General features: G+C 44.9%; 1 protein-coding gene across 4 annotated transcripts in view; it reads right to left on the bottom strand.

Annotated features, from left to right (window-relative positions):
• The window catches only part of CCDC136 (coiled-coil domain containing 136), a 76,654-nt gene extending 62,430 nt beyond the window's left edge, over positions 1 to 14,224 (bottom strand). For 3 of the 4 annotated variants that reach the window (XM_073652541.1, XM_073652543.1, XM_073652542.1), the window contains exon 1: positions 13,954 to 14,224. In XM_073652541.1, the coding sequence (XP_073508642.1) occupies positions 13,954 to 14,002 (49 nt within the window). In that variant the 5' untranslated portion in view covers positions 14,003 to 14,224. The remainder of the gene's footprint in view (positions 1 to 13,953) is intronic. The other variant, XM_073652544.1, reaches the window with a different exon arrangement.
• Positions 14,225 to 14,531: the final 307 nt, after the last annotated feature.

The following is a 14,531-nucleotide window of genomic DNA, read 5'->3' as shown; positions in this document are numbered from 1 at the left end:
ACGCAGAAAAGGTGAACGGAAGGACTCCACATGCCTGGTTCCCACCATGAGCATTTTTATTGGTATATGCTCCCCCATCCTGTTATGTGCTGCCCCCATCCTGTTATGTGCAGTCCCATCCTGATATGTGCAGCCCCCATCTTGTTATGTGCAGCCCCATCCTGATATATGCTGCCCCCATCCTGTTATATGCAGCCCCCATCCTCTTTTTGGCCCCCATCCGGTGACAGGGGGGGGAGTGTGGCGCTGGAGTACGTGTGTGTCCATACCGGGCTGTCCAGCACCATTTTGTTGAAAACACACTACAAATGTGTCTTCACTAAAATGGCGCCGGATAGAGCGCTATGTGCATGCGCCGATTCAAACGCCGCACTCCTCCCCTGGCCTCTTTCACGAACAGAGGCACCGTGGCAACACCCCGCCGGGTCAGGTATGTACTTATGGCGCTTGAGATCGCAGTATGCATTTAGTGCCTACGCATAGCGCGATCTCCGGCGCCATATACCCTTCTTACCTGTAACAGACAGCGCAGGCAGATTTCCATGGGGCCAGATGACTGGTTGGTCCCAATCTGGCTTCTCCAAATGTCTCCATGGGTTCCAGGCGACCGGAGGGTCCCATCTGGCAACCCCAAACAACATATCTATGAGGCAAGGTGACTTCATCGTCCCAACCTGGTCTCCCCAAATGTATCCATGGGCTGATGCTCTGATGGTCAATGGAGCAGATTCGTATCTTTCCAGTCAGAGCCATATACTCTTAGGTATCATGCAGAATCCAAATCTGTGGTTAAATCCATGCTTCCAAGCTGATGGTATGAGAAAGTCTGATCTTTGATTCTCCTTGTAAAGTCTTTCTGATTCTTCTTGATTCTGCTTGCAGCACTACAGACATCCCTGTTTATATTTACATCTGTGCAAGGTCATCATTCACAGGTCAAGGGTCAGGGATGAAGGTGGAATGTCCTCATGACTCATTGTTTTTCATTTAATCAACTTGCATAGTTTGTATTCATCTTGCTCTTTAAATTCACATCTAGCTAGCTTAGTACAATATGTCATTAGCATATTGACAAACGTGATAGTTTCCAAATAAAGAGAAGTCAACATTCAGTTTTATACACATAATACTATGTCTTTCTTGACCAGCCACTGAAATACACGTACATTCACAAGTCAACATAAACACAATAGTGTATTTCTCTTGGCTTAACAAACCTAAACGTCTAGCTGATTAAGATTATAAGCTGTATCGTCACACTTGGGCTTCCTCTCCATGTTCGATTTGTCAGAAGGTGGGGACAGTGACGCCAACGTTGATTGGGCACCAGAGTCATGTGTCACAACCAGGGGTGAATTAAGGGTAGCCAGGGCCCTGGGCAGTTCAGACTGTGTGGGCCCCCGCATGTGACAGGTCAAGTACAATAACGTGCCACTCACTGACGCAAGCTTATAACTTGGAAGAGTGCAATTCGATAGAAAAGGTATTGCAGTTGGACCAATGTTATTTAATGAGGCCGTGCAGATCTGAGGCTTTTTCTCAGCTGTGTGTGGTGTGAGAACTAAATCGCAGCCTGCTGTGATTTCGCTCATAAATTGGATGGGTGCGAGAAAAAAAAAAATCAGAATGGCATCTAATTTTTACTGATGCACTGCAATTCTGTAACATAGACAACTGTTAATGGTCCTGTAAATGATTAATAGCTGCTGAGTAAAGAAACAAATTGTACACAGATGACAAGTGAGAAAAATTTGTCCCACTTTTCTGGATGAGAATGGGACCGATTTTTTTCACACCGCGGCCATTTTCCATTTTTCCCCTCCTTCCCAGAGCCATAACTTTTTTATTTTTCGGTCAATATGGCCATGTGAAGGCTTGTTTTTTGCGGGACAAGTTTTACTTTTGAACAACACTATTAGTTTTACCATATCATGTACTGGAAAACAGGAAAAAAATTCAAAGTGCGGTGAAATTGCAAAAAAAGTGCAATCCAGAATTGTTTTTTGTTTTTTAACCATGTTCACTATATGGTAAAACTGACCTGCCACTATGATTCTCCAGGTCATTACGAGTTAAATACGCTCGTGTGACCCTAGCCTTTTAGTGAAATAGGTGAGGCCGGCGTGACTTCAGTATCCTCTGAATGCATAGTGAGCAGTGTTTGTAACCACATCCCTACACTGACTTAACGCCGACTCTAACAATGATGGGGGGATGCAGCCGCTGGTCACTATGCATTCAGGGGATACTGAACTCACGCCGCCCGCACCTCTATGACTAAAAGCTGTAGAGAGGAATAACGTTTAGCAGGGCTTCAGTGCAGTGGCCACACAGCTTCAGAATGTTATTAACCTGCAGATTAACCCTACATCTGCATGTTAATAGCATTTTTTTTTTTAACTCGTCAGGTTCCCTTTTAAGGCTAAGTGCCCACGATCCGGACGTAGCAGCGCTTTGAATGCAGCATATTTTTGCTGCGTCCAGAAGGCTGCGTTCTATTGAACGCAGGTAAATCCACATGTGTTCACTGAACAATGCGGATTTACCACATTCAATATATTCTATTGGTCAAATTTCTGTTGCGGAGACTAGCGACTCTGCAAGAGAATTTGACATGCTGCTGTCCAGAAAGACCCGCCACGTGTCCGTGTCCACGGGTGATTCGCAGCCTCAGATGCACACATAGTGGACATGGAATTTCTAGAGATCCCATCCACTATGCTGTAACATCTGGACGCTGCGGGTTTGACGCTGTATAAACACGCAGCGTCAAACCTGCAGCATTTCCTGATCATGGGCACCCTAAAGAGTTTATATAATTTCCTAAGATAAGTTTGCATTCACTATGCATTCACTATGTGAGACTGCAGAGCATGAAAAAGTAATGCTCAGTATCTAAGGGTGCATGCACACGGTAAGTAAACGCTGCGGATTGGATGCAGCAGACTTGCGCTGCGTGCAATCCGCAGCGGCCAGATGTTGCAGCATAGTGGATGGGATTTCTATAAATCCTATGCCCACTATGAGTTCCCGTGCTCCTGTGGATCACCCACAGAGACGAATATGTGGCGCGTCTTCAAAGACCACAGCATGTCTATTTCTCTTGCGAAGAAGCTAGCCTCAGCAAGAGAAATTCTACCAGTGTAATGTATAGGATGTGGTTAATCCACATGATTCAATGAACACATGCGGATTCACCTGCGTGCAGCGCTTTGGACGCAGCATCAAGTATACTGCGTTCAAAGCGCTGCCAAAAAAGGATCGTGTTCACATACCCTAAAGTAAAAGGCCATTATTGTTCTGGATAACATGTGGGGGAGGGAAGTATGATTGAAACTACATGGGGCAAATGCCCCTGCACACTGTGCTGTCCACCTTCCACCTTGGAAATGTTACTTGCATAATGTATTTATATAGCACATTATATAGCACATGAAAAGATCACAGTGACATACATCTAATCTATACTTGGCTGCCTGCAGAAATTCCTCTAGTCCCCATATCAAATTAAAGGGGCGCTTCAGACAAAGTAGAGAAGCCTGCAGTCACTCTGAGACTGCCGAAAAGATGTATGTATGTACACACACACACACAAAGCTACATTTCCATGGTGGACAGCACAGTTTGCAGGGGTAATTGCCCCATGTAGTTTCAATAACACTCCCATCCCCCATATTTTATCCACAAGTTTTAATAATTAATATGCCCCCTTGCCTTTAAATATAGAGTGCTGCTAGTCTGCCACAAAAGTAACTTTAAGCAAGTAGTAGCAGATCCAGCACCCACCTAATGACCCAGGCAGCAGCAGATGTTCCCGAGGCAGGCAGGAGCAGCTTCTCCCACAGACAATTCAGGCGCGCAGGCCGGCTGCAGTGCCATTAGAAGCTCCTCTCCGCTTAGGTAGACACGCCAGCTTTCTGTATGCTGGCTACGTTCTGCCAGAGGTAATACAGCAGGGCGGGACCAACATCATTTAAAGGAATTGTAGCCCGTATGGATTATAATGAGGGCAATTACTTTTTTGGATCATGGGCCCCCCCGGAGCCTCAGGCCCCGGGCAGTAGCCCAGATTGACCTCATTAAAATCCACCTATGGTCCCAACAACCACATGAGAGCCCCGGGACCTCGAGTGCCAACACCGCTGGAACGGCGCCAGCTCAGGGGGTAAGCATAGGCTTTTTTTATTTTATCAGGACCAAGCATGCGGGATGAGAAGGGGTTGTCCTAGTAGTGTACAACCCCTTTAATGTAGCATGTTGTGGGTCTTGCACAGGGAAGGGAGATGATGTTGTATGTCATTGGTCTTACACATGGAATGTGCTGATGCTTCATGCACAGGGCTGCATGATGGATGACTTGAACAGTGAAGGGGGTGATGCATACATGGCACTGCCTGTTGTGGGGGATTGCATAGGTGAGTGATGTTGCATGTTAGGGGCTTGCATATGTAAGTGGGTTTAGTTGAGGGTCTAGCACAGGGAAGGGGGTGATGCATGCATGTGCTGCATGTTGTTGGGGCTTGCACAGGAAATGAGTTGATGTTGCATATTGGGGCCTTGCATATGTAAGGGGGTGATGTTGCATTTCATTCCTCTTGCTTATGGAATTTGACTGATGCTGCATGCACAGGGCTGCATGTTGGGGGGCTTACACAGTTAAAGAGTGCATCTTAAATCATAATATGTGTTAAAGGGGTCAACTGAGACTCTTTCGCCTTCGGCCCACAAAAACCTGGAGCCGGCCCTGAGTAGGAGGGGATGCAAGCAGACAGTCACTTTGGTGCAGCGTAATTTGATAGGAACTCCAATGAAGAGAGATCTCTACAATGACAGTAGAAAGAACCATTCCCAAAGGTTGTGCTCCCTACTATTACTTACCTCCAATGAGTAAGTGGATGAGTTATGCATGCATAGAACTCTTGAATATTTAATGTCAACAATAAACTTTGTATTTTAGAGGGATTGTTGTTACACGCACGCCGCTAGGTTCAGATAGGGGCGAGACAGGTTACATGAATTCTTTGGATTCCTTGGGGAACCGTTACTCAGGGTGACCATAGACCATATGCTGCAGCTTCTCTCAGGCACACAGGGGTATTGACCCTCAGGCACAGACACGTAGGTTGTTTCACTGGCTGACCAGACACACTTGACAAGAATTCTCATAAACAGTAGAACCGCAGCATTTCATAAGAAGCCGCATAGCCAGTGCAAGTTAAGTCTTATGAGAAACATGCTCCAGTGACAAACAGTATAGCTTCCTTAGCAGCACAGCAGTTCACAGTCTTCCCAGTAGTACAGGACAGCACAGTTCTAATGCAAGGCACATTAATGAACACAGCATTCTCTACAGCACAGTGAGATGGAGGAGGGGGGAGGTTTTGCTGAGGGAGATGATCCCTGTGACACCATTTCTTCCAGTCCTTATCTTTCTGCCTGACAATACTCTGCACTTGTAGTTCGGAACTCTACCTGACTTGTGCTTAGCTTCACTCCTGACTTGAATCCTTTTCACTTGCAGGGGCGCTTCTATGAGATACAGAACACACACACCACCTTTCTCTTCGGCTCCAGCCAGACAGTAAACAACTTCCCCACTATCCCCCTGGGGTTCTGCTAAAACACTTCCCTTCTCCTGTGACTGTGTTAACCCCTCTAGTTGCTGGATGCTTCTGGAGCACAACACTTCTTGTCTCATGTGCTTGTGTCACTTCTAATAGTTGCTGAATACTTTTAAAGCAACAACACTACTTCTGCATGTCACACTCTTCCCTCCTTTTTGAATGTCGTCAATTTGACCAATTCTGAGACACTTGTGAAAGTTGGATAACTTTATATACAAATTGGTATTGTGAAATTGGTATAACATTCATAAACATTGATAACAACCTAATCTTACTACTTTTTTCTTGTAGGATGCCTGTTAGAAATAAACAATTAACACAATTAAAACAATCAGCATCTCTTCAGCTGGAGCTTTTCGTACGTCTTCAACCAGCTCTCTCTCTCTCTATTCTTTAACAGTCTTTTAAGGAAAATCAAAGCATGAAAACAAGTCTTTCCATCAGGCCACATCTTCCATACTGCCTCTCAGTGGTGAATACCACTCAAGTGGGCTTACCTGGTCACTTCTCGAGTCGACATCCTTCTGTTGTTCAGAGACCATGGGTTCTTTGGTCACAGAAGTTTCTTCCGCCGCACTCATTTCCCGTGCTTCCTCAAATTCTCTTGGAGCTGCCTCTGTAAGTTCCTGTACTTCTGAGTCACTTGTTTCCGCATGGTCTGGTAATTCCACTCCTCCTGAGTGTCGATTGGTCTCTTCAGGGACCGGTGTTCGATCATCAGATCTGAATTGGACTTCATCTGTACTCCTTGGTACGAACTCTGGAGCCTCAGGACTTAGTCCACTCTCCTGAGGATGGTACATCCCTCTCCTTGCCGGTCCAAGAAATAGATCGATGTGTTCTTCTCCATTGGAACTTTCATGGTCATTATCCACCTCCGAAGCTACAGTCTGTGGTGGTCCCTTAGTCGATTTCGGACGATGTTGGTCTACTTGTGGGAAGTCTTGTTGTGGTGGGAGATAATCACAGGGTAGCAGTAAATTGCGATGGACTATTCTGGTTTTCTTGTCTCCCGTTTCCAATCGGGTTTCATACACTGGGCTGTCATCAGCTTTCCTCCTTACGACCACATACACCTTGTCTTCCCAGTACGAGCAAAGTTTTCCTGGACCGTCATTCTCACGTACGTTCTTGACTAGCACCCAGCTTCCCGGAGCCAACTCTGCTCCATAACATTTTTGATCATAGTACTCCTCACTCTTGCTCTGTCCTTTGGTAAGCACTTTGGGTGCTATGTTGTATGCCTCTGCCATCCATTCCTTCCATTTCCGAACGTACTCCGGATACATTCTGTAAGTCTCTGACACCGGAGTATCAAACATGATGTTGATTGGAAGTCTTGGCGATCGTCCATACAATAGGAAAAAGGGTGAGTTACCAGTTGCATCGCTCTTTGTACAGTTATAGGCACGTACCACTTTTGACAGAGAATTCAACCAGTCTTTCTTCTCATCAGCTATTAAAGTTCGCAACTTCGACAATAATGTCTCGTTAAAATGTTCCACTTGTCCATTACTCTCTGGGTGATAGGGCGTTGTGTGGGATCTCTGAATTTTACAGTACTTGGCAAAGAGCTGGTTCTCAAATTCTCTTCCTTGGTCGTGGTGTAACCTCGTAGGGAACCCAAACCTCAAAGCAAAATCATTGAAGATCTACTCTGTTGCTGTTCGACCAGATTTATTGGTGGTGGCATATGCTTGAGCAAATCGAGTGACACGGTGCATCACCACCAAGATGTATTAGTAACCACCCTTGCATCTCTCGATATGTAGAAAGTTTATTGAGACCATCTCAAACGGGTACGTAGTTTGGATGTTGCCCATAGGTGCCCGGGTTGATGTGTTGGGATGTTTATCTTTCAGACACCCACACTCCCTAGTCACGTACCTCTCAATATCTCTCTGCATGTACGTCCAGAAGAAACGTTCACGGATCAAATTTGTTGTCCTTTTCACTCCCAGGTGTCCCATGTTTTTATGGAGTTCTTTGAAGACCAACCTACGGAATACTCTGGGTAGTACCAACTGCCGGTTTTGTCCTCCTTTACGGTGCAGGATACAGCCTTCACTGAGGTAGAGCTTCGTCCATTCTTTAATTAAAAAAGATAATGCTGGTGACTCTTTGTCTCTCTCCCGTTTACTTGGAAACCAAATTTGGTCCACATAAAGTAGTATTCTACCAATTATCTGATCTTCCCGTTGTGCTCTATGGATTTTCTCTTTTGGTAGTTGTTGAATAGACCGTGGGTGATCTTGTTCTCCAGTTTTTATGGTGGCTTCCACCGTCAACGGACACCACAATGGTGTGTCTTCCTCCTGATAAGCTTGTACTGCTTGGGTAGTGCTCTCAATTGCTTCCAGACTGACTTCCTCTGAGCATTCTTGCATGAACTCCTCAGGCTCTAGTGGCATTCTTGACAATCCGTCAGCATTCGCATTGCATTTTCCTGGCCTGTACTTGATGCTGAAATTGAAGTCAGCTAGTTCAGCGACCCATCTCTGACCCGTTGTATTCAGTTTGGCTGTAGTAAGGACATAGGTCAAAGGGTTGTAGTCAGTGTATACCTCAAACTCTTTGCTGTAGTAGAGATAATCTCTAAATCATTCACAGATAGCCCATTTCAATGCCAGGAACTCCAATTTTTTGGAATGTTGATGGTAATTCTTCTCTGCGCCTATCAACATTCTAGAACTGTAACCAATGACTCTCATTTTTCCATCTTGATGCTGATATAGGGCAGCTCCCAGTCCAACTTGAGAAACGTCACAATGAGGAACAAATGGTAAATTGAAATCAGGATATCCCAAGATGGGTGGTTTTACCAGGTAGTCTATTAGTTCTTCCAATACCTCCTGGTGGTCTGCTGTCCAGAGAATGGGCTGCTGGGACGAAACGGCGTTGTTTCTTTTAAGCGCGGTCCTACCCGTGTTCTTCTTTTTCTCCGTGAGTGTTGTTGTCTCTGTCATCCCCCCCAAGAGGAGGTATAGTGGGGTGGCAATCCAGGAGAAGTTCGGAACGTAAGTACGAAAGTAGGAGAGGAATCCTAATATCTGCCTCAACTCCCCGACGGTAGAGGGCCGCTTGTCTTTTAAGGCCAGTACCGGAGAGATTTCTGCTGGGTCCATGGTATATCCTTTTCCGGACACAATTTTCCCTGGAAATCGTACTTGTCTTCTGAGCAGTTCACATTTCTTTGGGGTCAACTTAACTCGGTGTTGTTGATACCGTTGTAATACGGTCCTCACGTGTTCAACATGCTCCTGGAAGATTTTGTTGTGTACCACAGTGTCATCCAAGTACGGCTGGCAGATATCGTCCCTCAATCCTTCTAAACATGTCTCCATGCTCCTCTGGAATTCTGCTGGAGCAGAACTGAGCCAAAACGGTATGCGGATCCACTCATATAATCCCCACGGTGTGATGAATACTGTCGAAGGTCTACTGGACTCTTCGACAAACCCTTGGTGGTATGCCTTACCCTGATCAAGGAAAGAAAACCAGGTGCTTCCTAATCGGCTATCCAGCATATCTTGGATCTTTCGTATCGGGTGTCGATCAGGTACTGACTTTCGGTTTAGTTCCCGGTAATCACAACAGAGTCTCAACGTACCGTCCTTCTTCCTAATACAGACAATAGGAGAGGAGTAAGACGACTTTGACTTTTGGACCCAACCTCTGTTGATGAGATCCTGCAAATATTCTTTCACTTCACGATGTAATGGTTTTGGCACAGACATGTAACTTCTGGTTACTGGGGTCGTTTCTTTCAAATTGATTTTCAAATGCAACGACGGGATACAGCCTATATCAGAGTCATCTTTGGAGAATGCATGACACTCTTCTCTCAGCATCTGTTTTGTTATCGCTAGATCTTCAGCACACAAGTGTTCCAGGGGTACTGGGGTACCAGGACCCCAAGGTGGGTTGCGCAATTTCCTCCCTGGGCAACTACTGTTCTTTGGTGGGGAGACTGAATTCACTGTAGACCCCTGGGCTGGTCTCATACTGGCTGGATATACCGTTTTAATGGTATCGATGTGACCTAACACAGTCTTTGGATCCAGTCTAATTTTGTGTTTCTTAGTATTCATCACCGGTACTGTCACTCGAGCAAACCCACCAGTAGGAATCGTAAGCACAGTCTCACCTTGAACTAGGCCTTCTGGAAGTTCTGAGGAGTCTTTTGGCACGAACAGTCTTTTCTGGACTTTTCTTCCCGGTTCTACCCAAACTCCATACCTCACCCCCACCATTTGGTTTGCAGGGATGATGGTTGGGTGCAAGCCTACCTTTACTTCTTTTAGGTCCATTGTATTCTGTGCTTTCTTTACTTTATGAATAACGTTATCCACCATGGCGTTGGATATGGCGAGCGATGTGGCAATAGCATCCTCCACCAACGCCCCTGTCTTGTGTTTCATGATGACCTCACTAATTACATTATAACCCAGGATAGGATCCTCTGCCACGTTCTGGTCACGAGAAAAAGTTCCAAAAGCTCGATGGTGTTGCTGTTCTTCGTGGTCCTGAGTTGGAAAGTCACTTCCACCCAGCCTACGAAAGGGATATTGGACTGGTTGACAGCTTTGCCATGGAGTTCCATTGGTCCCAAGAGTTCTTGGGCTCCTGTGTCCCACAGTGCTTTTACTAGGAGTCCATCTAGCTGGCACTGTATAAAGCACCTTTCATCGATTAGGTTGATGAGGCTATCTTTACTGACTGAGGAATCCTCCTTCCAGGAGTACATCATTTGACCTTCGCACTGGGCATTAAGTAACTGATGCTCCCGTCTCCCTTGCAGCTGTTGTAGATGGGAACACACTTGGGGATAGTACTGACGCAGTCGTTTTACCTCATGCGCCGTTCTGGGGTTTGGTGAGATTTGGATTTGCTTCCAGGGCCTCCTCCGTGTCGCGGTTACCAGTCGCCCCGCACTGGTAACCTCCTGTCTTTTAACCCAAACGACCATGACCATTGGCATTTCTTGGCATAATGTCCTTCCTCACCACATCTTAGACAGTGGACACACACAGTGCTCTGATTTGATGAACGGCATGCTTCACAAGCCGGGTATCTTCTGTTTTGGAACCCACTCCTGGGTCTGAGGGATACCGGTTCTGGCCTGAAATGAATCAACTTTTTCACTTCAATAAACTCGGCTCGCAGTTCTCCTATTACTTCCTCCCAGTAAGCACTGGCAGGCCTCTCTTTTGTTGGTGACTTAAGGTTTCCTCTCGGAGGTGGCACTGGAGGGTCTCTATGATGATCTTCGGACTGGCCAGCGGGGGTCTCCAACTTCAGCTGACTCATTTTGGCGATTTTAGGAGCAGAGCCTTTCTTTAACTTCTGTTATACTGACATCTTTATATGTTCTGCTTCTGTTTTCAATTCTTCACAGGTTAGCTGAAGAAGCAGCTCACTAATTCTGTCTATTTTTATTTCCACCTTCATTGCTGCTAGTGAGTTTTTCTTTAGGGCTGGTCCCGTTTAACTGGTGTAGCAGAGTTGAGGTGCTGTGCTGCTGTGTTTTTCCAGACACTTTTCCTCTTCTCCCTCTACATGCTAATTCCCACTCAGGATTCCCTGTATGGGCCAACAATGTTACACGCATGCCTCTAGGTTCAGATAGGGGCTAGACAGGTTACATGAATTCTTTGGAATCCTGGGGGAACCGTTACTCAGGGTGACCATAGACCATGTGCTGCAGCTTCTCTCAGGCACAGACCCTCAGGCACAGACACGTAGGTTGTTTCACTTGCTGACCAGACGCACTTGACAAGAATCCTCATAAACGATAGAACAGTAGCATTTATTAAGAAGCCGCACAGCCAGTGCAAGTTAAGTCTTATATGCTACAGGCTCCAGTGACAAACAATACAGTTTCCTTAGGAGCACCGCAGTTCACAGTCTTCCCAGTAGTACAGGACTAATGCAAAGGCACATTAATGAACAGAGCATTCGCTACAGCACAGTGAGATGGAGGAGAGGGGGTGGTTTGCTGAGGGAGATGATCCCTGTGACACCTTTTTTCTTCCAGTCCTTATCTTTTTGCCTGACAATACTCTGCACTGCTAGTTCAAGAACTCTACCTGACCTGTGTTTAGCTTCACTCCTGACTTGAATCCTTTTCACTTGCAGGGGCGCTTCTGTGAGATACAGAACACTCACACCACCTTTCTCTTCGGCTTCAGCCAGACAGTAAACAACTTCCCCACGATACCCCTGGGGCTCTGCTAACACATTTCCCTTCTCCTGTGACTGTGTTAACCCCTCTAGTTGCTGGATGCTTCTGGAGCACAGCATTTCCTGTATCATTTGCTTGTGTTACTTCTAATAGTTGCTGAATGCTTTTAAAGCAACAATACTACTTCTGCATGTCACATTCTGCAACAGCACTACTTCGGCATGTCACATTGTTTATTGTATTAGTTATGCATAGAACTCTATACACAGGGGCATAACTATAATAGATACAGAGGTTGCAAGCACTTCTGGGACTTGGAGCCTGTGGGGGCCCAAAAGATACATTTGACCCATATGAAAAGAATATTACCATTAAAGACCTGCGATACTTGGGGGCATTGTTTGAGATTTTGAATTGGGGTCCACAAGCTTCATGTTATGCCACCTGGACAGTTGTAGAATCTGACTTTTACTCACAGGGAGCTAGGAGTAGAATCTATGATATAAAACAGTTACATTATCGAGGACCTAAATTACCAACATCATAAATCAGCTCCATTATAAAAGGCCTCAACTATAAAGGAGATACAATATAAAGCAACATTATAAAGGAACTATATTATTAATGACCTACTTTGTAAAGCACCTACTATGTAATAAAGGACCTATATTATAAAGCAGCTTCAATACGAAGGACCTACATTAGAAAGGTGCTACGTTATAGCTTATAACAGACCAATGTAATAAACGACTTATGTTTTAAAGAAACAACCTTATAATAGTGCTGTTATATAAGAGCTGTGCTATGAAGGTGAAGCATTGTAAAGGACATATTTTTTTTTATAAGAGACACATTATTGGACTTACATTAAAAAGGACCTTTATTACAAAAGAACTAACTAAAAAAAAGTACATTACATTATAAAGTAGCTATGTTATAAAGGAATTATATTGAGCATTTGTTTCAATAAATTAGTATAAATAAAAATAGAAATGAAAAAGCAAGAGAGCAATGATGTGATTGAATAGGTATAATAACTGGGTATTAAAGCATTTCTTCCCCACAAAGTAAAAAATATCCTCATTTCCTTGTATCCATATGTTCTCATATCTCCTGCTTCTGACCATAGCATCTCCATTAAAGGGGTTGTCGGGCCTCAGAAGAAAAGTCTGTAGTCACTCATTATGAATGCAGAATCGTGACAATGTGCGATGTTCCCGATGTCACGACTCCCCTGTATTGTCTGTGCTGGTGGGCGATCACCTGATCTCATGTATGTGACTTGCATGCTGATGGTCACGTGCTGACTACACTCCTACGATTCTCTCAATTCCCTTCTATTTAGAGCCGGGTGAGACCATCACGATCTGCACCCTCCAGTCACATAGCGTGACTGCAGACTTTTCTTCTGAGACAGACATCCCCTTTAATCTGACAGCAGCAATGAGACCTCAGTGGCGGCAGAAGGCAGCCAGAATTGCCTCCTTTATGTGTATGACTGTGTTAGAAGATCTGAGCTGATTATGCTCTATGTCTATTGTAGCAAGGGATTAGACATTGACTAGTATGTCCAGACCAGCTTCATGTAATCACGCATTTGTTAACTCTGTAAAATCTGGACCGTCATAAAGCACAATCCTAAAATATGATTATTAGTCATTGCTTAAACCAGTATGACATCTGCTGCAGTAACAAGGCATATTACAAGGTCATCCACAATCACTGATGGCAGAAGCCATATACACGTGATCTAGAAACATTAGTCATACATTTATAATAAAATATGAAATAAAACCTAAACCATGTGATGTAGAGCTGCATCGCTGCATAGACATCTGACATCTGGCATGAAGTCAAATCTCAGACAACATCTTCTACAGTGGCTCACAGGCTATGATAGAGAATGGTAGTATTTGCCCCATGCATGATGATCCCTACTAACATGACCAGCGCCTGGAGCCGGCACATCATGCAGTGCATGCAGTGACGTCGCGTGATCCCATATAACATATGTGATCATTGTATGGAGGAGAGAGACTGTTACATAACGGTGGCTTGTATGATGAGCAATGCATGCAGGAGAAATCAGAGACGTGAGATGCATGAAGCTATGGTGATATGCATGATACAGAACATCATCATCACCTGTCATCTGCTGGGCTCTGGCTGAGCTCTGACCATCCACATCCTCCATACTGCAGCTGTGTGACTGAGGATGGGAGATGCAGGGGAGACACAGGAGACTGGGGATTTACAGCACGATGATGATGCAGTGTGATGTGTCTGACTAATACATACACAATGGATAGACAGACAGCAGGGGGTTATGATGGAGGGACACAAGTGCAGATGATGACACACAGCACCTCATAGACAGACTTAGTAAAAAAAAGAGCGACTGGAGGAAAAGACAGCAGATGTAGGGAGGAGTCATGATCTGGGAGGGGGGATGCAGGTGATGAATGCTGCCTCTCACTCTGGATTTTAATCTTTGTGTCCCAGGAAGCAATGAAATTACTGGGAGCATTGATCACTTCTGTAACTAAATACAAAGAGGGATTTATGCAGACAAAGAAATGTGTCTACCGCTGTATATAAAATATACATCTCTATCTAAATAGAGAAAATTAAAGTAGCACAACATGCAAAAAATAAAAAAAACCTCATGGAGCAAGCCTCCTGGACCAACAATCCCATCATCCGTCAAATATATAAAGATAAAA

This window comes from Phyllobates terribilis, unplaced genomic scaffold (assembly GCF_046119375.1).
Source record: "Phyllobates terribilis strain yellow unplaced genomic scaffold, ASM4611937v1 Scaffold_11__3_contigs__length_659146591, whole genome shotgun sequence".
NCBI classification, from domain to species: Eukaryota; Metazoa; Chordata; class Amphibia; order Anura; family Dendrobatidae; genus Phyllobates; species Phyllobates terribilis.
The sequence above is the reverse complement of the archived record's forward strand: the minus strand, read 5'-3'. Positions and strand labels throughout refer to the sequence as shown.